General features: G+C 47.7%; 1 protein-coding gene across 7 annotated transcripts in view; it reads left to right on the forward strand.

Annotated features, from left to right (window-relative positions):
- Positions 1-24925, forward strand: part of LDLRAD4 (low density lipoprotein receptor class A domain containing 4) — a 368920-nt gene that overhangs the window by 326275 nt on the left and 17720 nt on the right. For 4 of the 7 annotated variants that reach the window (XM_064150273.1, XM_064150275.1, XM_064150274.1 and 1 more), the window contains one exon: positions 17203-17357. In XM_064150273.1, coding sequence (XP_064006343.1) covers positions 17203-17357 — 155 coding nt within the window. Of the gene's footprint in view, positions 1-13427; positions 13505-14096; positions 14266-17202; positions 17358-24925 lie in introns of those variants that run through there. The other 3 variants (XM_064150276.1, XM_064150277.1, XM_064150279.1) reach the window with 2 other exon arrangements.

Genomic DNA, 24925 nt, shown 5'->3' on the forward strand with positions numbered 1-24925 from the left:
TTGCAAGCAAATTTTGGGTTTCACTGTCGCACACAGGAAAATGCCACAGCGGCCACCTGGGCCCAGCCTTTTGCTCCCTGGGAAAGGGCACTTCTCTGCTTGCCACTGGGCAGCTCTTGAAAATGCACCTTTGTGATTTAGGAGCCCGTGTGGCATCTTCAAAAGCAGCTTAGCTTCCCAGCTTTCATATGGGACCAGTGTCAGGCAGGGTTTTAAGACTGGAGAGAGGCCACACTCTGTAGAAGCACTGCATATGTGCTCCTCTGGTAACAAGAGAAAGAAGGTTGTGGATGGACAAGAAGAGTTAAAGGGACTTCCCTTAGGTCACCAGCAGTGCTAGAGCTGGGGAGGTAAACTGAATCTCGGTGTGATCTTGTAGCTAACAGAATCATAGAATGATTTGGGCTGAAAGGGACCTTTAAAGGTCATTTAGTCCAAAATTTCCTGCAGTGAGCAGGGATGTGTTCAACTAGAGCAGATTGCTCAGAGCCCTGTCCAGCCTGACCTAGAATGTTTCCAGGGATGAGGCATCTACCATGTCTCTGGGCAGATTGGGCCAGTGTCTCACCACACTTGCTATGAAATATTTCTTCCTTCTCTCTAGCCCATCACCCCTTGTCCTGTCACAATAGGCCCAGCTAAAAAGTCTGTCCCTATCTTTCTTGTAGGACCCTTTTTAGTACTGAAAGGCAACAATAAGGTCTCCCCAGAACCTTCTCTTCTCCAGGCTGAACAACCCCGACTCTCAGCCTCTCCTCACAGCAGAAGGGTTCCAGCCCTCTGGTCATTTTTATGGCTTCCTCTGGACCCACTCTAACAGGTCCATGTCTTTCCTGTGAACTCCAGAGCTGGACTCTACTGCAGGTGAGGTCTCACTAGAGCAGAGCAGAGGGACAAAATTCCCTCCCTGTACTTGTTGACCATGCTGTTTTGGATGCAGCTCAGGACACAGTTGGCTTCTGGGCTGTGAGTGCAAATTGCCAGCTCATGCCCCCTTAGCTTCTCATCCATCAGTACCCCCATGTAAACCATGCATCTCCTTAAACTTTTCCTATGAGGTATGTTTGGGGCAGTCTTGGAAGTTCTGTATGCAGAGTGGTTTTTCCTTTCTCGTTCCCTGAGATCCTCCTGTGAGACACTCACCAAGTTTAATTGTACCCTTTCTGATTCAGCATTATGCTGGATGCACTGGGAAAAAAAAAGTTAAGGAGGAGCATGGTTAGAAAGCACTGCTCAGCCCTCACTCAGCTCTGTCCTTCAGTCTATTCAGAAACATCCATCCCTAGGCTCAGTAACACCACAGCTCACCAAGCAGTAGAGCCCTGCACTCCATCTGTGAAGCAACACAGAATTGCTTGTACTGTGAGCCTGCTGGGTTTGCTTCTCTTTCTTGGCTTCCATCCTAAAATGACACTGCAACTGGAACTGCCTAGAGGTACCACCCTTACATGGGGTGCAGGAGGTTCATGGTCACAGACTCACAGAAACATTGGAAAAGCCTTTCAGGGTCACCAAGCCCAGCCTATATCCCTACAATACAAGGTTCACCATAAACCATACCCTCAAGCACCACATCCAAACAACTTTTTAAATACATCCAGGGTTGGTGACTCCATCACCTCCCTGGGCAGTCCATTCCAATGCCTGTGAATAAATACTTCCTAATAGCCAGTTTAAACCCACTCAGTCACAGCTTGAAGCCGTTCCCCCTTGTTGTGTCACTATTTCCTTCTGAGAAGAGACCAGCACCAGCCTCTCCATAAGGTCCTTTCAGGTAGCTGTAGGACAGCCATGAGGTCTCCCCTCAGCCTCCTCTTTTTAGACTAACCAGCCACGGCTCCCTCAGTCGCTGCTTCTAAGATTTATTCTCCAGGCCCTTCCCTAGCTTCATTGCCCTCCTCTGCACTGGCTCCAGCACCTCTCTAAATAATGAGGTGCCCAAAACTGAACACAACACTCGAGGTGTGGCCTCACCAGAGCAGAGTACAAGGGGACAATCACCTCCCTACTCGTGTTGGACATGGCATTTCTAATCCAAGCCAGGATGCCACTGGCTTCATTAATCAGCTGGGCACACTGCTTGCTCGTATTGAGTTGCTTGTCAATTACAACCCCCAGGTCCCTTTCAGATGGGCAGTGTTCCAGCCACACTGCCTCAAGCCTTGCTTGGGGTCATTGTGGCCCAAGTGCAGGACTTGGATTTGGCCTTGTTGCAGCTCATGCCATTAACATTGGCCCATCCATCTAGTCTATTCAGGTCCCTCTGCAGAGCCTCTGTACCCTCAGTGGTCTTCATAGTGGATGTTGAAGCTGCCTTCCTATCATATGTGCAATGCCTCAGAAGTGGCTTGAGTTCATAGATGCCATTGATTCCCCGGAGCACAAGAATGCTGTCGTTGCATTGGATGGGATTGGCCTCATTTAATGTAAAGTAGATGAGATTTGGGCTGCATGGTGAGTTGCTAGGGTGCTGCCCATCAAGTGATGTTTGGAAGTGGTTCCTCAGAAGCTATGCCAGTTGTGACATGCTGCTGTAGTTGTTTTTCTGGCTGAAATAGGGCAAGACATAGAAATCTTACATTGTCATCACGCAGAGCTGTGCAGTGTCCCTGGTTTGCCTTTCATTTTTCTTCTTCCTTTCTCTCTCTTGCACTCTGCCATATGAAAACCAGGCTAAGATTATGAAATTATTGCCCACAAACTGTGATTATTCTTTTTTTCTCTGTCTTTGGTGGTGGGACCTGACAAGTCAGTGGTGGCTGGGTGCTGTTGGTACTAGCTGTTCGTGCTGCACGCATTCGTCTGTGTCAGGAAGTGCAGAACTTGGTGTGTGCCTGGGTTGGCACACAGGCTGGTGAAACGTCAGATTTTTAATTGTGATAAAGTTCACCAAAGGAAGAAGAACACCAAATAACAAAAAAAGAGAGAAACCTAACCCATGGCAGATGTTTCCTTTTGTCAGAGCCGAACTGAGTCATTAAAATGTGCTATGATGTACTGGGAGAGAGTCAGCGTAAACACCATCCCTGTGAGCATGGCAAGAGCCTGAGGAGCAGAGACCATTCATGGTGGTGTTACAGACCATGTGGTCTGAATGCCGGATTACCAAGCTTCCCTCTTGGAATGCAGAGCATGAATCTTATGAATTTTGATTGCCTTGATACAAAATGAAAAGACAACATATTCTGCTTGGGTAAAAATAGCCTGGTAGCTTCTGCAACGTGGTTGTCATTTTGCCGGCAGTTTACACAGAGGTCTGCTTCTCACAAACTGCAGTGAGGGATCTGATTCCCATTCAGCACTGAGCTTGCTCACTGAATTCCCTCTTTCCTAGAGGATGTATTTTTGGGAAGTCTTACTCCTTTGCCAGTCTGAAGGAAGCGGCAGAAATGCTGCTGCTTGCTGAGGGATGCCTGCAACGATGTGTTAACACTGGCTTCCAGTAAGTGGTTGTGGGAAAACTGCAGAAAGCATCTGATGACTGCCATTCCTTGTGGACTTTCTCTCCCCTCTCCACCTCATCTTCTCCATGAGGATTACTGTCTACACATTCACTTAGGCCATTAGTCAGAAAAGAATTGCATTAGAAACTTCCCTATGCCTCTCCACAAGTCATGCACATTCTATCTGCAGTTATTCTTATTCTTGCTGACCTAAGAAGCCTTGACTAGACTCTGATTTTTATTCCCAGTGTTGTCACTTCTCCAGATTTTACTGTCCACTAAGTGGTTTGCTTCATGCTTCAGCTGTTGGAATTGAGGAATTTGACAGATATCTTCATTTTGATGTAAAGGTTAAAGCAACACTGGAAAGATATGATCAAAGTGTATCCCAAAGTGTTGCCTTATGCTCTTCTTCTGACTTCTGATTTGAGAAAGTCTAATAATGACCTTCCAGTATCTGAATGGGACCTACAAGCATCTGGAAAGAGACTGTTTGCAAAGGATGAGGGGCAGAGTAGAGTTAGATTGGATGTTAGGAACAAGTTCTGAACCGTGAGGGTAGTGGAACACTGGAACAGGTTTCTCAGGGAGGTGTTTGAGGCCCCATCCCTGGAGGTATTCAAGGTGAGGTTTGACAGAGGTCTAGGCAGCCTGATCTAGTTGAGGATGCCCCTGCTGACTGCAAAGGGGGTTGGACTGGATGACCTTTAGAGGTCCCTTCCAGCCCAGCCCATTCTATGATTTTATGATTCTGTGATTCTATGACTTTAACAGGTTTGGAATGCTCCAAATTTGGAATAAAATACTCTTGGTTTATCATAAAGTGGGTTATAAACTATGGTAAATTCAAATCATTTTGCATGTCAAAAAATCTCCTCTCTTTTGGGGGGTGCACTTCAAGTGAGGTAAATGTGTTTTGCAGAAAAATTGAAGTACCTTAAACTTTCCCCTTTTCTGTCAGTTATGTTTATTAGGGGGTTGTGTGCATACACGTGTGGTGTACAGACAATGGCTTTTATCTTAAGTGGGGCTGCAGAAGCCAGGAGTAATGAACTTAACAGAAGAGCCATACAGGATTCAGTGGAAACAGTTGTCAATGGCAAAGCATCTCCAGTTTTCACACCATGGCAGTTTGTGGAAATCCAGCCTGCTTGTTTAAACCAGTGCTAAGTTTTCACACCTCTCTTGCACCATCAGAACTATCCTGAAACCTCATTAGTAGCTGCACCATTGTATCCTGAGGCAGATGTGAAATTTAGTGAGTCACTGCTTTGCCATCCAGCTGAAGGAAACTGAGTCTACAATTCCTAGGAAAGAAGCCGCCCATTCGGGCAGCATTTACACAGCTCCTTTTGTGTAAACCATTAGTGATAGGAACGATCCATTATTGTGAGGAGAAGGAATTTAACAATACAAACAAAGCAGAATACTGTGGCAGAGCAATTTTAAGACTGACTGTAGTGTTTAACGGCATGTTCTCATGAAGAGATCTTCCTATCCTGCAGACCTGTCCTGCCTGTGACTCACTTGGTTTCCAACGGTTTGAGCATTCCCCCCCCCCAAATTTATTCCTCAAGTTGTGTTCTCCAGAGCAATTTCTGTACCCGTGCTACAGCATGGGGTTAGCCAGGGGTAATTTCCCTTACTATTTCACATCCAGGCAGCACGTATAGTAATGCTGCAAAACAAATGGTAAGAAAACTGTAGGATGAAGGGAAACAAAGAAAACCTCTTTGTTTTGCTTGTAGATCCATTCTTCTCTTCAGTATCAATGTATTTCCCTTACTTCTAAATGTTAGTGGCAGCTCAGATTGGCGTTGCAGTTCTTTAAGAGCTTGCTTTTTCTGCCATCACTGACCTCCACTTTTGCATGACGTTGAATCCCATTCTCCCCCATAGCTCTTTGGATACTTCTCCCATCTTCTTGGCTGTAGCTTTTTCACTTCAGCTACTAGACAGCACCATCAGTGAGGCAGAGCTCTGTATCTCTCAACTAGCTGATTAATGTCAGCAATGAAATGCAGCTCCTCACATTCTACTTGTATTTTTAGTACCTTATTGTAATCCTGGTGCTCCTTTCCCTTCTTATCTCTGCTCTGTGTCTTGCCCTTAGGATTCTTTTTTAGACCAGCATTGCTGGGTTTTCTTGTGATGTTGAAAGGCTTCTACAGCATCCAGCTTTTTGAAGTCTTTCCATACACTTAAGCCAGAAAGTACTAAAATATCCTGATAGTCTGTTAATCTGCACTCAAGTGTCCATTGTTTTCTTTTCCTTGGCTGCCTGGGAGTTCGTTGGCAATCGAGATTTATGGAGTGAATAATCCACCTGGCAGGAGACTCTCTGACTCCAAAGAGTGTTTTTTAGTGGAAGAATGAATGTTCTTTTTGTGTGTGTGTGTGTGAAAAATACTGCTAATAGCTTACTTAGCAACCTGTATTTCTACACCAGGGCTTTCAGTGTTGTGTTGGAGGTAGATTGTTGCATATGCAGAGATTCTAGCACCCATGCTAATTCTGTCTCTCGTTTAACTTTCATCTGTTCCTACGGTTGGATGATGAATGATGTGATCTCTCAGCTTTTTTAATGTGGGCCTTAGTGCATCTCTAGCTCCTGTGTGAATGGGCTTTAAAAATATATATATATTAATAATGAGGGATGATTCTTCCCTGTACTTGCTGGGAATTGCCTGGAAACCACGGGGAGCTTAGGCAGGGTAGTCATGCTGCAACCTCTGAGCCTCCACAGAGTTCAGTGCTAGGTACAAATTGCAGTTACTGCTGGGAGAATAACAACAGAATTAAAAACATACATTGTGATCCTCTCTTGCCTTCTGTCTCATTTAAAGGGCTTGTTTTTACCACCACCCATTAGAACACAGCTCAGAATAAGCCAAAAGCCGTGGAAAATGATCAGAAATGAAGGCTGGAAGGGGGTGCAGTATTTTCAGAGCAGGAGATGTTGTTCAGAAGCTTTTAATAGAACTAAAAGGAGGATTCAGTTAGTGATTAAAATCAGGAGGCCTTCGGCGTACCTGCACAAAGTGCTGGTTCTCAGCCCCTCGCTTGCTTCCTCCCTTTAGGGGCATTTTCATGGTCTGAGTAGCTTGGGCTGATGATCACCCTTAGATTTACATCTGCCTTTTCCTGCCCGGAGTTTCTCATTCCCTATGCATCAGCAGTAGGAAATTCTGTGCCTGTTTTTCAGCAGTGGCAGGGGGAGCATTGAAGTTACCAGCAGCGTAATCTCCAGGGTAAACAAGGCCAGCACATTATGCTCACTGTACCATTTAACCCTGCTGCAGGAGACGGCTCCAAATTGCCTGCGTCGAGCCGGCGCACGCAGACTGACAGAGCTGCAGCAGGGATAATTCATGAGTAGATTTTCTCGCTCGCCAGTGTAAGCACAGCTCGGGCTAGTCAGGTCTGAAACGGTGATTACTCCTGAACCAGCGCGGTGTAATTCAGTGTCCCAGCCTGAACCCTCCTCCTGGCACAGAAAAACAAACCACGGCGCGGTCAGTGCGTGGACCCCGCAGGAGCGTAGAACCACAGAGTGGTCTGGGTTGGAAGGGACCTCCAAAGGTCATCTGGGCTAACCCTCTCTGCAGTCAGGGTCTGGATCAACTAGATCAGGTTGCCCAGAGCCCTGGCAAGCCTCACCTTGAATATCTCCAGCGATGGGGCCCCAACCACCTCCCTGGGTAACCTGTTCCAGTATTCCACTACCCTTATGGTAAAGAACTCGTTCCTAACCTCCAATCTAAATCTGCTCTTCTCTAGTTTGAAGCCATTGCCCTCATCCTATCACTTTGCAAACAGTCTCTCTCCTTCTTGTAGGCTGTTCTCATGTACTGGAAGGCTGCTATTAGGTCTCCCCAGAACCTCCTCCCCTCCAGGATGCACAACACCAGCTGCTTCAGCCTGTCCTTGTAGCAGAGATGCTGCAGCCCCTTGATCTTTTTTGTGGCCCTCTTCTGGAACCCCTTCAGCAGCTCTGCGTCCTTCCTATATTGAGGGCTCCAGAGCTGGATGCAGTGCTCCGGGTGAAGGTCTCACCAGAGCTAAGTGGCAGAATCACCTCTCTGGATCTGCTGGCCGTGCTTCTTTTGATGCAGCTCAGGATGTGATTGGCCTTCTGGGTTGCAAGCTCATGCTGTCTGCTCATGTCCAGCTTGTCATTCATAAGCACCCCCAAGTGCTTTTCCACAGGGCTGCTTTCTATCACCTCATCCCCTAGTCTGTACTGATAGTGAAGATTGTTCTGGCACAGGATGTATGACCAAAACTCTGTGTGAAAGACCACTTTATTTTTTCTAGGAAGCAAGGTTTGCAGGGAGCAAAGGGTCATTTTTAAAACAAAAGAGAAATCAGTTTCACAGCCCTTCCTTTGAGAACAGCAGTAGCTGAGGGAACTAGAATTGTTTAGTCTGGAGAAAAGGCGGCTGAGGGGAGACCTTCTTGCTCCCTACAGCTACCTGAAAGGAAGGTGAAGTGAGGTGGATGTTGGTCTCTTCTCCATAGTAACAAGTGGTAGGACAAGAGGAATTGGACTCAAGTAGCACCTGTGGAGGTTTAGGTTGGCTATTATAAACTTCTTCACTTAAAAGGTTCTCAAACATTGGAATTGGTTGGATGGTCACATCCAGAGAGTAGCGGTCGGTGGGTTGATGTCCAGATGGAGATGGGTGATAAATGGTGTCCCTCAGGGGTCCATACTGGAATGAGAGCTGCATAATATCTTTGTCAATGATATGGTGCAATCAGGTGCACCCTCAGCAAGTTTGCAGGTGGCACCAGGGTGAGTGGTACAGTTGAGACATCTGAGGGATGGGGTGCCATTCTGGCAGACCTGGACAGTCTTGAGAAGTAGGCCTCATGAGGTTCAACAAGGTCGAGTGCAAGGTCCTGCACTTGGGTCATGGCGAGCCCCAGTATCAATACAGGCTGGGGGATGAAGGGATTAAGAGTAGCCCTGCCGAGAAGGACTAGGAGTTGTTGATAGATGAAAAGCTGGACGTGAGCTGAGTCTAGAGCCAACCATATCCTGAGCTGCATCCAAAGCAGCATGGACAGCAGGTTGAAAGAGGGCATTCTGCCCCTGGGCTTCACTCTGCTGTAAATAATCTGAAAATAAACCTTAAACTACTTTTGTATATAGTTTGGGGGCAGGATTCCAGAAGATAAAATAATTCTCTTTTTATAATTCCTGACTCAGCCACATTAATTCCCTGCCTCCTCAACAGAGCCCACCTGAAGTGCTGCACCCATCTCTGGAGCCTTCAGTACAGGAGAGAGCAAAGGAGGCCATGAAAATGATCAGGGATCTGGAACTCCTCTGCAGTGAGGACAAGCTAAGAGAGTTAGGGTTGTTCAGTCTGGAGAAGAGAAGGCTCTGGAGGGACCTTATCATGACCTTTCAGTGTTTGAAAGGGCCTATAAGAAAGACAGTGACAGATATTTTATCGGGGCCTGTTGTAAGGGGACAGGGGGTGATGGTTTAAAACTAAAAGAGAGGGGATTTAGACTAGAGAAGAGAAAGAAATATTTTATAGTGAGGGTGGTGAGATACTGGCCCAGGTTGCCCTGAGAGGCAATAGATGCCTTATCCCAGGAAACATTAATCTTAGGTTGGATGGGGCTCTGAGCAGCCTGATGTAGTTGAGGATGCCCCTGCTTATTGCAGAGGAGTCTGACTAGGTGACTGTTAAAGGACCCTTCCATTTCAAAACGTCCTACAATTCAGTTGTAGAATCCTAAACGTTCTGCAATTCAGTGAATTTCTGGAGGGCTGCTGTGTGGCCCTCCAGCCTGGCTGGCTGTAGGGCTAAAGCATGCTCCCCCACGCGTCCCCCCAACATGGCTTTGACCATGAAGCATCATCCTGCTGCCACCTGGCACATCAGGTCCTGCGTGAACCCTTAGTGCTTGTGGCTGGGTTTCTGAGGTAGCTGAGTTTAGGTCTGTGGCTCCAAGCTGTATCACGGTGCAGAGAATGAGGAGCACATCAACGCTCACTCCACTCTGCACAGGTTCCCCAGGTGAGGGACCCCAAGGGGCTAACTGTGGGCAGGTGGAGACACCCCCATATTTTCCAGTTTCAAGGCTGTGGTTTTTCAGTTCCTCTTGAGTGTAAGGGCTGGCCAGGAGCCTGCCCACAGCCAGTAGTATCTTTAGAGAAGCAGAGGGAGAAAAGGGATAGGTAGCGAAAATGTGCAACTCATCTTGAGAAAGTAGCATCTGTCCAGTTTGGGTCACCAAAGCATGATTGTGTTTCTTACAGTCCAGAGATTAACATCTTTACTATTATTAAAACAAAAAGTCACATTTTGTTCTTGTAGGTTGCAGAATGAGTTTGTTGTTTTCCCAGTCAAGACGGAGGGGACAGATCAGTAAACATGCCCTATGTCACCTAAATGTTACTAAGTTTAGCTAGCCCTTGGCTTTGTCATTAATATGCTAGAGTTGGAATGTCTTGTGGAGGAGCATTACTTCTTCACTTGGAAGGTACTGGAGCACTGGGCCAGGCTGCCCAGAGACCTCCATGGATGGAGCCTCCATCTCTGGAATCTCTTAAAACCCACTTGGACATTGTAGTCCTAAGTGATTTACTCAGTGACTCTATTCCAGCAGTGGGGCTGGTCTAGATGATCTTCACAGGTCTCTTCCAACCTCTACCATCCTGTGATTCTGTGACTCTGTCTCCAGCCTTGTTGCCAGAGCAGTCATCCTGCTCAGAGGTTACGGTGGAATCTGCTCCTGGGAAGGAAGTTTAGAAGGAAGCCAGTCCCCCATCCATGTTGACAGAGTGGCTTTCATGGGCTGTCTGGCCCTTGCTGCACAGTTTCCAGCTTCTAAAGGGTTTGATGCACATTAAAAACTTGATGATAAGTTCTTAATAAATAGGTAATGAGGAATACTGTTCTGAGGATGTTCCTGAGGATGCTTATCAAGTGTGCTGCTTATGGACACAGCTGTCTGTACCCAGTTTGTGCAGGCACTTATACATAGAATAGAACCATAGAATCAGGCAGGTTGGAAGAGACCTCCAAGATCATCCAGTCCAACCTAGCACCCAGCCCTAGCCAGTCAACTAGACCATGGCACTAAGTGCCTCATCCAGTCTTTTCTTGAAGATCTCCAGGGACAGTGCCTCCACCACCTCCCTGGGCAGCCCATTCCAATGCCAATCACTCTCTCTGTGAAGAACTTCCTCCTAACATCCAGCCTATACTTTCCCAGGCACAACTTGAGACTGTGTCCCCTTGTTCTGTTGCTGGTTGCCTGGCAGAAGAGGTGGGTAGACAAGTAGTGGTCAAGAGAGGGAATAACATTTGTAATGTATCATTCCCTCTATGCCCTAAATCTCCACTCTTCCCAAAGCAATTGTTTGATGCTATAGGCTGATGCCCTTCAAGAGCTGAAGACTCTGAACATCCAGGCTTCAGCCTGTAGCCCACCCAAAAAAGAGCAATACTAATCTGAGAATATTAATTTTGTTTTGTTTTCTGCATCTGGTCTGTTAAACTATGCTTACTTGATACCAGCTTCTCATTTTAAACGTGTTGGGAATGATATTTCTGGGTTGAGCTTGAGCTCAGAAACCTTGTTTTAGTCAGTCCTGACAGAAAATTTGGAACAAGAAGAAACTCAGCCTCAGCAGCAACTCTATAGACACCAAGCAGGTCATGCCCATGAAATAGCCATGTTTAAAAGGCCAGCCTGTTGAATTAGTTGTTCTTAAAGCTGTCTAGGGGTGATAAGATTGCAGTTTTGAAGGTGCTCCACATCTGCACTGAATTATTCTCCTCTGCTGGTGCTGTATTCAGCTAATGCCCTGCTCACACAGAAGCACTTCATCGATGTATAATTTAAACTCATTCTGCTCTTCTGGGAATTCTCAAAGGCTATTTACTCACAGTCCACAAGCACTGTCCCCCAGCCTGACTGCATTGTTTGGACTGGGGCCTTAGACCTTGTGGTACCAAGCTAAACATCAACGGTGGCTTAATAAATCAAGACAGAGGGGATAGCCTCTAACCAAACAAGAGGGCTCTGCTGTGTGCAGCAGAGCAGTATTTACCAGGATGTGTCTCCCTATTATTTTAAGACCTCTGACTCAGCTCCTAGTCATGGGTGACCACAAGCAGGCTCACTCTTTTCAGCCTCCTTTCCCTCCTGGCCTTTGCTCCTTGAATTTCAGCCAAGGGTTTGGTTCTTTCTGAGACTGGTCCATGTGGTCGCAGATCTGAAAGGTGTGGGGAGCAGCAAGTCTATTTCCATGGCAGCACCAGAGCGTGTCCTGGAGGCTTGGGCAGCTGGGGCCATGCTGTGAGGGGGAAGCTGTGCTGGTGTGTGGCTGTGCTGATACAGCTGCCTTGCAGGAAGCAGGACATGCAGCCTCGGCAGAGCTGCAGCCCAGCTCCTCTCTACCTCCAGGGGCTCCTAAGTGTGGACCAGAGGCTGGACTCCCCTTTCATGCTCCTTTAGACAGGCATCTGTGTCTTACTCTGTGATATATGGATGTACTTTCGCTTGGTCAGTAGTTCTGTCACTCAATGGCGCCACAAGAAGGGAGCTGGGAAAAGGAAAGAGGCTCATGGGTTGAAATGGAAATAGATTCTATGCCATAAATGTCACACTCCTTATAAATCAGCAAAGTTTGCTGGAGCTAGTCTATTCTCCTCGATGGTTGCCATCCCTGGAGGGAGCATGATGCTTATGGTATGGAACATTTCTGTTGGCCAGCTTGGGTCAGCTCATCTGGCATTATTAGCACCTGGCTAACTCAAAACTGGTAGAGCCTTTGATTCCTATGGAGGCTCGCACGGCATGGCTGACCAGGAGCAAAACCAAAGTGTCTCATCGACCTTGTTGTCACTCAGTCGGGTCTTGCAGTCTTCACAAAAATGCAAAACCAGATTGCCTTTTATCCCAGTGAAACCAGGACAGTACTCTGCCATAATCCAGAGAAGTGACCGTGAATGAGAGGCAGGCTTGGCCGTGTGGGTGAAGCAGGTATCAGAGGAACTTGCCAGAAGCTGAGAGACATGATAATAATGTGGCTTCCTGCCGCGGCACGGCTCCTGTGCTCCTCCTGTGAGCAGCAGCAGCGTGGACAGCCTTTAGGTCCCTGCTGCTGGCCTCCACTGCGGTGCTCTGGCTGCGAACACAGGTCAGGATTGGGATGGGAACCAATCTGCCTGGAAAGCAGCCAAGCCAGAAAGGCTGGGTGGGCAGGCAGGGTGGCTGTGGAGAAGGCAGACGTGGCTGGAGCCAGGCATTTTGCCAAAGAAACACTGGAACGCTACAGAAATAAAAAGCCCCACGCTGTGACCGGAGCCCGAGCCTCCAGAGCTCTGGTGCTTGCCTTTCCTCTCACCGTCAGGGTTTGTCTTTCCAACTTGTGCATGTCAGTTGCTTGAGGTTCTGGGCCTTATTTCTTCTGGTGGTTATCGTTTCGCAGTATTGCACCAGGATGCATCTCCCTCGTATTTTCTCCTGGGTGTTGGGGATTGGAAGGGACCTCTGGAGCTCATCTAGTCCCACGCCCTGCTAAAGCAGTGTCACCCAGAGCAGGATGCCCGGAATCGCAATGGCAGGCAGGCTTGGAATCGCTCCAGAGGAGATTTCACAGCCTCTTTGGGCAGCCTGCTCCCGTGCTCTGGCACTCTCACAGCAAAACAGTTTTTCCACGTTCCGGTGGCACCTCCTGGGTTCCAGTTTGTGCCTCTTGCCCCTTCTCCTGCCACTGTTCAGCGCTCCGGGATGGGCGCTGGGAGCGAGATCTGGTTCCCAGAGCCCGGCGGCGGGGCAGACAGGGAGTCTGGGCGATTAACTAAGCGGGGAAGGTGTTTGACTGGCACCCTCCCAGCCGCAGCACGACTGCCGGCTGCGGCTGGCGGCGGCGCTCCGGGGGCGGGGAGCGTGACGGCGGGGCGGGGCGGGGCCGGCGGCGGGCGGCGCAGGCGCGGCGGGGCCGGGGCAGGCGGAAGAGCCGGGGCGCCCCGAACGCCCGCCGGGCCGGGCCGGGCTTAAAGAGCGGCGGGGCGGCGGCGGCGCGGGTAAGATACGCACCTTCCTTCCTCCCTCCCGTCCTCCTCCCGCCCGGCCGGGCCCCGCGGCAGGGCTTGGGGAGGAGCGGGGCGCCGCGGGCCTTTGTCTTCCCTTTTTTGTGTGTGTGCTCAGACGGTGGTTTTTTTTTTAAATACTGTTATTTTTTGGGGGTGTTTTTTATTTATTTTGTTCCGGCGCCGTCAGGAACCCTCCTGTGTCCGTCTGTCCGTCCGGGCGTGCGCGCACACGCCTGGCTGGGTGCTCCGAGACGGGTGGTGGGGGCCGGAGCCGCCGGTGTGGGCCCTGCCTGTCCGCTCCTCGGCGGCAGCTGCTGCTCCGAGCACCTCTGCCGGTCCTGCCCGGAGCGGTCCCCAGTGGTCAGTAGTTGCGGTCCGAGTGCTGGCATTGGCCCTGCTCGGAGCGGTCCTCGCTGGTCGGTAGCTGCGGTCCGAGCGCCGGCGTCGGCCCTGCTCCACGCCGGTTCCCGGTAGTCGCTGGCTGCGGTGTGAGCACTGGGGCTGAGGAGAGGGGCAGACAGACAGGACTGACTGACAGTCAGCCGGTCCCCGTGTAGGGCTGAGCGCGCAGCCCCGAGGATCGGCGTGCCCGCACCGGATGGAGCCCGGGGCTGCCGGTGATGCGGTGCCCGCTGGGGAGGCTGGCGGAGCGGCTTGACTCCCCCGTCTGCCGGAGGCGAGCATGTCCAGGGAGCAGCTCAACAGGACAGCGGCGAAGGATGCTCGGTTAAAAGACCTGTTGTTGGAAAGAGGTACCCGTCTGTCCGTCCGTGTGTCTGCTGCGGGCTCGGTCCCCGGAGCCAAGCCCAGCCTAAAGCCCAGTCGAGCCGTGGGGTGCAGGAGGGGCTCTCCTGGCCCCCGAGAGTCTATTTGTGGAGCATGACTTGAGGCGATGGACTTGCAGTTTTGCTTATGTGGTCGTTGATTGGGTTGTGAACGCTTTCTCTTTTTCCGTGCTCTGCTTTGCGGGTGTTTCTATTCAGTGTGTAGTTCCCTGTCTCTTGTTGGGCATTTACCGTGAAGTATATTAGCCTGGTATTTCCCCTGTGTGGAGAAACAGGGATATATGTGAATGCAACAGAGATTTGGCAGGGTAAAAATTTCTTCTTTCGCTTCCCAAAGCTCCTTCCAGTCTCTTTCCCAGTTGATTTATAGGAAGAGTGGGCAGGAGGCGATGCCTGCCTTGAACATTGAGGTTACCTGGAGTGTGTTAGTCACCAGAAGCTGTGCCAGTAAATAGAAATCGTAACTCGTGTTGGTTTGCTTTTTCCTGTTAATAACCTAATGAGCAGTAGGAGAGCCAGGCGGGAGGAAGACAAGACGAAAAATTTCATTTCCTCTTTCCTTTCCCTCCACTTCCCAGTGAGGAAATCCTCTTGAACGTTGTCATTAACGTCTTTTGTCGGGTTTGGTGTCGGTAATGTAAAACTGGACTTGGAAAATGCAGCGTGCTCTCACTGGCGTGCTGCGGGTTTGTCTTTATGGTATGGCTGCGTTCTTGTCAAACCTTTCCAAATGACCCCTGCCAGGGAAATGCTCACAGACCCAACCAGCGATTTCTAATGGAGAGGAACTGTCCCCTGCCACTGAAATGCTGGGGCCTTGATAAATTTAGAAGACTCTGCCCTTGGCAGATAGAGAAGTAACATGTCATTCCAGTGATCCCTGCATTCTAGGAAAGCCTAAATCAACATTGCTTGTTTTGCATGTTGCCCTTTAGCAGCTCTCTCAGTTTCCAGTCTAAAGTATTACATGGACTACCCCCCCAAAAAAAAAAGCTTTGGGTAAAGAAACCTTTTAGTACTCAGTAGCCACAGCATGCGAGGTGCAGCCATTGTCAGCTGTGTCAGGTCTCGGCTTCTGAGCCCAGAAAGACGTGACTTTTTGCTGGTGGGTTTGGTTTTGAATCAATTCTGTGCTTCCTGCTCTTTCATCTGTTGTTGTTGACACTGTTAGCCTCCAGTGACTCAAGGTGGAGGAGTGTGGGCAAGAGTTTGCTGCACTGGACACAGTGCTGAGAGCAAAGCACTGCCTAAAGGACGTGGTGGAAAATGCTGGTGGTCGTGATGGTGAAGTGAATGGTACTTAACAGCAAAAAGCAGATTTAAAGGGTACATCTATTATTGCCTGCAGCCTTGAATAGGTTTGGTTCCATTAGGACGATGACAGAACCTCAGCATTTTGAGGTTCTTAAATCAAGTGCCTGTGCCCAGCTTGTGACAAAAAGCTGGCACCAGCTTCTACTGGTCACCACTACACCTGCAGCTCCTGCAGTATGAGAATATGCTCACAAGAGATCTTAGAATAATGAAAGAGCCTTGGGTTTCCTGTAGTTCCACTCCAGGTTGTTTGGAGCTTGTGTGAACAGCATTTTTCTGCTTCAGTTTCATAGTTGTGTTTGTGTAAGCGAGCTGCTGTTGCACAGAAGGCTGAGGATGGCTTGAAATAGAGGGGAGGAAATCTTGTTTTCTCTGGTGTTTGCTTTTTATTTTTTATTGTTATCTTTCCTCACTGACTTTTTCAACCAGGAATTTAATTTTAGTTATCCAAAACTCATGTTTTGGTGCCCAAAACCAGTGCTGTGTCTGGAACGTGATGGAACTGAGAGCAAGTGGCATAGCTTTGTCGTTTTCTACCAGCCTAGCAACCAAAGACCTCCTCCCATTAGCTGGAGTTGTCTTTCAAGATGAGAGCATCCCCTGTGAGCAATGCAGTTTCCATAGAAATATCAGCAACTGTATGACTCCAAAGGGCAATTTCTCCCCTTAGGTTGCTCATCTTTGCTGCTCCAGTATAGCTGAAAGGGTGCAAGAGTGACTCATTTCTAAATATACTTCATATTTGTGGTATAGGCAGGACTTTGGGTAAGATGATGGGCTCTGATGGAGTTCATTGTAATTGTATCTCCTGCAACAGCCAAAGCCTCTGCTTCATTTTTAACCACAGTGGAACATACCTTGGTTTAGAGCACCAGATCTCTCTTTAATTTTTTGCCTGAATGGCACTGTCCTAAAAAAGTTAATTTTACTCTGGTTGGAGAGAAGTAAATAATTGCAAAAGGAATTGTGTGTAGATCCAGTATGGAAGAAGTTTGCTTTGCATTTGATTTAGGAAGCTTTTGTGCTGTTTAGCTGATAAAAAGCAGTAATTCAGGATAATGTACTAGATGATGTCTGAGCTCCTGTCTGTGGTCTCTGCTTCGAAGCTTGTGGAGATCTCTTGGCATTGCAGATGGCTAGCAAAGTAGGGTGGATTTTGTGTCTGTGATGGATTCCCCCTCTCCCCCAGTGAAATGGCTGTGATTATCCAAAAGGTTTATCTGTGGTGTTTTGTTGAAGAGTTTACTACCTGTAAAGGCTGAAGAGAAAGATCACTGAGAACTTTCCTAGCTTTGACTTGCAGCCCCTCATACCAACCGATTGGCACTGCCAGAAAGTGAATTATTTCTCTACTTTTTAGAACAAAATTTACTTTGTGAAGTGGAAAGCATTGAACAACTTCCTAGAGGTGTCCTACAGTCTTGCAGAACAAAATTTACATTGAGGTGGACAGCAGCAAACACCTCACTGGTGATGTTCTGCAGTCTTGTGACTATACTGAGGGTGTATCAGGTTACTGCTTTGATGGATACCATTCTCTGTGTGATTAATGTATTTTCCTTTTCTCTTGTTTTTTCTCCTTTGTTTTAGCTGAGCTGGAGTTTGTTCAAATCATCATCATAATTGTGGTTATAACTGTTATGGTGGTAGTGATCATCTGCTTGTTGAACCATTACAAACTCTCCACGCGCTCCTTTATCAACCGACAGAGCCAAAGCAGAAGACAGGAGGAAACTTTGCAGACAGTAAGTACGAGCCTGGTGCACCCAACTCTTCCTTGTTGTATTGTGTGGGGCTGCAGCAAAGCCTTCTGAGGAGTACAGGCAACTGCTGGAAAAACAACTGCTGTCACTTTTAGTGCTCCCTAGAGTCAGGTCTTTTGCCGGGGTTATATTTGTTAGTAGAAGAAAATCAGAACGTAAATTTAAGATATGCTGTCTTAGGTAAGTTTCAGACCCTGCTCTGTTTTGTGTAGCATGTTTGCTTTTTGTGTTTGGAGATTCAGGGCCTGTTTGCTGCTGCTGTAATTTGAAGGGGGGTAAAGGGGAAATGGAGATCACCTGGGGTGTGAAGATTTGGAAGTCGCATTGTTGTGCCTTCCTGTGTATTTACTAATATCCTGGTCTCTTCCTCACTATTACTGTTTTCTGAAGCAGGACTAAGTGTTTGCTGGATCCAAAGCACTGGTCCAGCAATGACCCAGAAAATGTAATGTTTGTTTCACTGAAACGGCAAGAAAGCTTCTCCGAGGAAAACTATTCCAAGGAGCTGGAGTAGTTAATGATGTGTCGTTACAGAGCCGAAGGCTTCAGAGCAGTTCTCAGTTAAGACTTGTAAAGGCTGTCCCTATTCAGCCCAGCAGTAAGTGGGCACTTAACCTGCCTTGTGAGTTAGGAGTTTGGTGAGTGGGATATACTCCTCCCTTGTGAGGGTTAACCATAGGGTGTCCCTCACCTTAGGTCACACCACCAAGCCTTCGGTACTAGCAGGAGGTACATTTTTTTGGGTGTTCTCAACTTGGTGCCCTTGGTCTCTTTGCTGGCCATTTTTTAGGCCAGCCTTGTGATGTATTTCATTCCTGGCAACAGCATTGGGTTCACAACTTTGCTTCATTTTACTGTCGACAAAATTGTCTGATTGTACCTGCAAGGTAGAGTCTCATGAATGGTTTATGCCACTCAAAAGTCCATAGTCTCTCTTTTCTTTCCATCCTGATCCCATGTCTCCTCCTCCTATGTTCTCCATAGGGAGCTGCCAAGGTTGTGCAGAGAGACGTTGGGGTGGGGGGGGGCTGATCTGACTGAACACGAGCTGATTGTTTTTTTTCACAGTTAGCTTTTAACCATATCAGTGAGCAGAGTGCCCAGGCAGGGGAGAAGGAGGCAGGGATGCTGCAGTGCAGGTTGGCAATTGGTAGTCCCCTCTTGAAGGCCAGCTGTCAAATGCAGGGTCCCTGAAGCTCTTGCAGATTGCATCACCTGCACCTGTTTGCTGGGGTGAGTAGCTCCTACCTTGGAGGCTGTGTGAGGAGGAGAACGGCTGCCTCCTCAAGAGGTCACCTCATTCCCTAGTGCTTTGGTAGTGCAGGAATATTTAGTGCTAATTTGGTTACAGATAAATCTGCAGCTTGTCAAACCTTAACCTTGTGGACTTCAGAGCTGGGAAAAATTGGCTAGATAAATTTGGGCGACACTTTGAAATGGATGCTGTAATTCAAGAACCACACTTTTGCATGAAAAAATGTTAGCCATAATTGCTAAAAGTACCTAAAATGAAACAATTTGAGACGAAGGAAATGCATTTCCATCTTCACAAATCTTCTAAAGCTGCGCTAAGCTGTCAAATGCATGAAGTAACCTATTATTCCTTCGTATGGTTCGTTAGTAGTGTCTGTTATCTGAGCAAGTGGTGCCTTCTCTCTTGGAAGCAAGGGGAGAAGAAGAACATGCATTTTGGCAGTGGGCATTTGGGAGCCACTTCAGTATCCAGAACTGCTTTTAAATAAGTGCCTCAGTTTCAGCTTGATGGCAACCTTGTAAGTAAGGGCAGTGGTGGCCAAGTGAGCACTTGGTGGTAATTGATGATTGGTTGGCAAGAGCTGGTTACTAATTCTTCTGAAACTCCTGGTATGGGTTTGTCATCGTAATTACTCATCTGCATTTCTGGTAAGATGAAGCAGTTCTAAGAAGGTCATACTTGTGGGGAAGGGGACTTTGGTCAGGTGTCAAAGAGGCATAAATTTTCCTTTATCTCAAGTGCTAGAAGGAAATTCTGATAGAAGCCTGCTTACCAGCCTTGAAAGCCATGGGCAGTGAGAGGAGAGCAGTCATTGCAAGCTTAACATCAGAGCAAATGCTTTAGTTTCCTGACTCTTACAGAGGGAGGTGCACAAGGTCAGTAGCATGAGTAGTAAGATACAAGTTAGATTATATAGATTTCCCTTTTTTTAAAAACTAGACAGGTCTTGTGTGTGCAAATGCTATTGATAACTCTAAGGGAATGTTGGGGTTTGTTTTAGTGGTAGAAAGACTCTGGAAACAGATGTAAATGTTTATTAACTACTAGTGTCCTGATAAAAATACCATTCTGACTAAAACCTTCTGTTGGTGGACAGACAGTGAAAGGAAGCAGAGGAAGTTCAGCAGTGTATCTGAAAAGAAAATGGTAAAGCAAATGAATTGACTGATGACTGGCTCCTGTAGTGAACTGTGAAGTTACCACCTCAGTTATATGGGGGAGTTTGAGGTGTATTTAGAGACAGAATCCTACCTGTCCTGTTCACATGTGCCTTTTTTGTGTGTCCATGTCATTTTGTTGGCCTTCAATTTTCCCTCTCTTCAAGCCTGTCCTATTTCTAGATAATCATATCTTCCAGCAGCTGAGCTGTGGCTGAACTGCAGACATTTCTGGCCCCATAAAGACCAACTATCAAACAGATGATCTCTCTTATTCTGGTTCTTTTAGAAAGCATAATAGAAATGAGCAGATAAATTATCTCCTGCCTTTATTGCCAGCTCACACCTGTGAAACTTAGGGGGCTAGGCTTCTAAAATAAGGAAATAGCTGGGTTTGGGTTTCTTGAAAGGCCTGGAATTTGAAAATCTTATTGTCTTCTACATCCAGAAGTGTTTAAAAGAAGATGAAATACCACTGATATCATGAGTAAGAGTGAAAGAGACTGATCCCAGAAAAGAGTTGCTTTTTGAGAAGCACATGCTGCAAAGTAGCTATGTTCTGATCTGTAAATACACTTTCCTATGTGACCACCAGTTCATCTTTATCTCATTTTTTAACTCCTTTTCAGCCCCTCTGAGTCTCATCTTCCAGTCTTTCCCCTGGTCTCTTTGCTTTATTAGCTTGGTGTGCTGAGACTGTAAAGATCACAGCAGGGGCAGGACGACCCTTGAGTGCTCAGGAGTACGGGATGCCTCTGCAGCAGTGCTGCTGAGGGTGCTACCTGCTCTCTCCTAGCATGGCTACTAAAACGTTTAAACCTTGTTTTAGCATTAGCAGAAATATGAGTTTTGGGGCTATGAAAGTTGGAACGATTCTGAGTGACAGCTGTGTTGGGATGAGCACCAGCCTGAAGTGAATGTGCAGGCTACTGAACAGCGTCTGTATCACAGTGGATCAAACACCGAATGTTTCCTCCTGCCTGCTGATCCATCAGCAGTGTTTGGCTTCACAGCTGGGAGCAAGTCAAGAGTTGCAGAGCACCCGAGCAGGGGGCATGAAGGCTGTAGGGTGTGGAGGATACCAGGAGCATGCTCAAGGCTGCTTCACTAGGACAACACAACATCTGTGGGAGTGATTGATGCTGCCAGCAGTGGTTTGGGGACAGGTCAATGTGTCAGCCTTGGAAAGGCACATCTGTGCATAGGGTACGTGTGTCTGTTGTCCCAGGGGAGGTGTATGTTGTGTTGCTGGTTGTGCCTTGGGATTACTGAAGTATTGGGAGTGCAGTGATGCTGGCAACCAGAACCATCCTGCTGCAATGTAGGTAGCTGCAGTCAAGTGGCTGCCACAGCATTCTGCTGTTTGCTGGGACAAACCCGAGATAAATCTTCCTTTCTGATGATTAACTCTTAGTGTCATCACCACTGACTTCCAGGGAGATGTTAAGGGAAAAAAATTAACTTACAGGGAGGTACTTAATGAGCTTTTGATGTTCCTAAATTGTTTCCTTCTCTCCATTCTGGTGGCTTCTGTCTCTGCATCTTTTTTTTTCCTCTTACAAAGTAGATGTTGGAGTACTGAGCACTTGGACTGCCCTAGGCCCACTCCTGGCAGCAAAATCCCTGCATCCATCATGTAAGATGCTCAGCCTGACCAGCCTCTGCCTCCCAGCAGCAATGGCAGCGTTGCTGCCAGGCCTCGTCAGCTTGCATTAGGACCTGCACTGGTAATGCTGGGCTCCAGGAGCACAGCTGTAAGAATGCTGCCCTCCTTCCTGGAACAGCTATTTCAGAATAAAAGGGGAACATCAGGAGGGTGATGGAAAATACTCAGTGTTGACAAGTGCAGGGATTTGTTGGTCATTTCAAATGTTAGCCTTGCCTCTTGGCCTCAACTGGTGTTGGCATTATTCCTTCTGTTCCCTGCTGGCATCCCTGGCCCACTCATTCTGGTTTTCTTACTGGCATGTGCAAAAGAAAGAGAATCCCAGTGGGAATAAGAACTCTGTCTACAGCTGGGAGAAGGTGTGAGTGCTCTAGACCACTCTGCTTGGCCAAACCTTTTTCCAGACATCATTTGGCAGGAGCTGGACATGTGCTGTCTGGGTGAGGGATGTTGTCCCCTCTGGCAGAAGCAAGTCCAAGTGCCCTGGCTGCTGCTCTTTGAAGTGTGCCACAATGAAGTCAGAACATCTTTAATAAGGGTAAGAGCATCTAGGAAATCAGCAGGTAGTGCTGGCTTTGGGTGGCTCCTGACTGTGTCACCCTGAGCAACTTGCTTCATCTCCAAATAAAGGAGGAACAGTATTAGTGTGTATTTTCTTCACTTCAATAAGATGATTACTTGAGGTGGTAAAGCGCTGTGAAGTTGGGGAGACAAAAGCTTTGAAGCATTGAAGATTAGAGATACTTGCTGTGAGTGTAGGGAGGCAGGTGGGCTGCAAGTGAGAGGTTCGGTCTTCTCCATGATTGTCTCTCCACTACTTCTTTTTGGTACACGGCACTGCTCTTCCAGGTGCTGTGATCTCTCCTGCCCTTGGAGAAACACAGCTTTCGAAGGAAAGAGCAGTCTTGCTGGAGTATTTGTCATTCCTGAACAGATTGCCCAGGGAGGTGGTTAAGGATACTCAAGGTGAGGCTCGATGGGGCTCTGGGAGTGCTGATCTAGCAAAGGATGTCTCTACTGACAGAGGGGTTGGACTAGCTACACTTTGGAGGTGCCTTCCAACCCGGGTGATTCTATGATTTTGTTGGTGCCCAAGTGACAGTTTTGGTTCGGTGAAATCAGATCTTCCTAGCTGCCTGTGTCTGCAGGGAGGAGAGCGAATGAAGGCAGCGCTGCTGCGAGCTGCGAGCTGCCACTGCCACCTAGGGGCACCGCCGGGAAGTGCACTTCGGCACTTGCTGGGGAGCCGTTTGTGTGTCTGCCTGTGTGCACACATAAAAACCTGCATCATCATACCATGTATCTGGTTGGAAGAGACCTTCAAGATCATCCAGTCTGATCCTTGACCCAGCATTGAAGAGTCAACACTCAACCATGTCTCTAAGTGACAGATCTGAACGCCACTTAAATACCTCCAAGCATGGAGACTCCACCCCTGCCCCAGGCAGACCATTCCAATGTTTGAGAGTCGTTCCAGTGAAGAAGTGTTTCCTAATACCCCGCCTGAACCTTCCTTGGCACAGCCTGTGAGCATTTCTTCTAGTCCTGTTGCTTGTCAGGAAGAAGAGGCTGCCCCCCTCCTTGCTGCAACCTCTCTTCAGACAGCTATATCACCTGAGTTTAACTGAGGGGCCAAGTGGGGACATCTTTCACAAAGCACTTTGGAAAGTGAGGAACTGACTTGTTTGTTCTCAAACACAATTTCAGGCACAGTTCTAATTCTTAGAAACTTAGATTACTTTACTGAAAGCCTGCTTAATCAGTAACCCCAGAATAAAGTTTGGATAGTGTGGAATTGTCATGGTTTACACCAGCTGGCAACTAAGCCCTGCACAGCCACTCGCCTCCCGTGGGCTTGGGGAGGGAATCATAAAATTGTCTGGGTTGGAAAGGACCTCCAAAGGTCCTCTAGTCCAGCCTCCTCTGCAGTAAGCAGGGAATCCTCAGTGAGATTAGTGAGAGAAGTTTTTTGGTTGAGATAAGAGCAGTTTACCACAGAAAGCAGAAGCCATGCAGACAAATCAAGGAATTCATTCACCACTTCCATCGTCAGACAGGTGTCCAGCCACCTCCATCAGAACAAGACTCCATTGTTACTGTGGGTTACAGTGGATCCATCCCCCAAAACCTGATTGTAAACCTGCCTCAGAGAGTGTATTCACTGCAACTCAGGATTTGGAAAGGCAGAAAGTGAAACTGTATTTAAAACTAAATAAGCTGTATTGTAACTTAAATGTGACAGCATAGACAAACTATTACAGAATAGAGCAACCTTAGAGGAGAATGGAGTAAAGCAGCAGCAAAGTGGCAGCCAAAACAGTGGTGGGGGAAGACAGCAGTGAGTGCAGCAAAAGCAGCAAGGGGCAGATATGAGCTGTGCTTCCAGATAAATAAAGTTTTCAATGCTCCAATGAAATTCTATTCACTTATCCATTCCATTTTATGGCCTACCCTTAGCATGTTCACCTCTTCACTCAGACTCCGGTACTTTTCCCCTTCACAGTCGGTGTCTTAGGTTTCTCTGTTCCTAATTGTTTTTATGTCTGAGCTAGAAATCTAGCTCAAAGGGCCATAATCATAAATAACAGTGACTTGGGAAGACTAACACCGTCACTCTCAACACCCTTTCTTCCTCCCGTTTTGTATGCTGAGCATGACATCATGTGCTGTGGAATCATATGGTGTGTCTACAAATAGCTGAGGGGTGACTGTCAGGCAGATGGAGACAGTCTCCCTCCAGTGATACTCAGTGACAGGATGAGGGCCAATGGACCTGAACTCAATCCCAGGAAATTCCATCTCAACAGGAGAAAAAGCTTCCTTACTGTGAGGGTGACAGCACTGGAGCAGGCTGCCCAGAGAGACTGTGGAGTCTCCTTCTCTAAAGATCCTCAAAACCCACCTGGATGCATTCTTGTGTGACCTGCCCTAAATGGTCCTGCTTCTCAGGGGAGTAGAGCAGGCTGAATGAGGCTCTAAACAGCCTGATCTAGTGTGAGGTGTCCTTGCCCATGGCAGGGGTTTGGAACTACATGATCCTTGTGGTCCTTTCTAGCCTTGACTCATTCTATGATTTGATCTCTATGTCTGGAGGTCTCTTCCAGTCCCTAGCATTTCTTGGTTCAATGAATATCCCTTTGGTCACCTGGGGTGAGCTGTCCCTACTGTGTTCCTTCCCAACGTTTTGTGCACTCCCAGCCTACTTGGTGATGGAATGGAGTGAGGAGTGGAAAAGGCCTTGACTCTCTGCAAGCACTGCTCAGCAGTAAGAACATCTCTATATTACCAACACAGTTTCCAAGCACAACTCCAAAAGTGTAGCCCAAATACAACCTCCTGAAAAGAAGATTAACTCTCTCCCAGCCCAAACCAGCATGCTTTTGCTTCATTACAGTTGGAGGAGTTTTTCTTTTCTTCATTAGCATCAGTTTTCACATGTAATTTATCCTGAGCTAAAATTCTGATCAATTCC

Source organism: Pogoniulus pusillus, chromosome 10 (genome assembly GCF_015220805.1).
Source record: "Pogoniulus pusillus isolate bPogPus1 chromosome 10, bPogPus1.pri, whole genome shotgun sequence".
In the NCBI taxonomy this organism is placed as follows: domain Eukaryota; kingdom Metazoa; phylum Chordata; class Aves; order Piciformes; family Lybiidae; genus Pogoniulus; species Pogoniulus pusillus.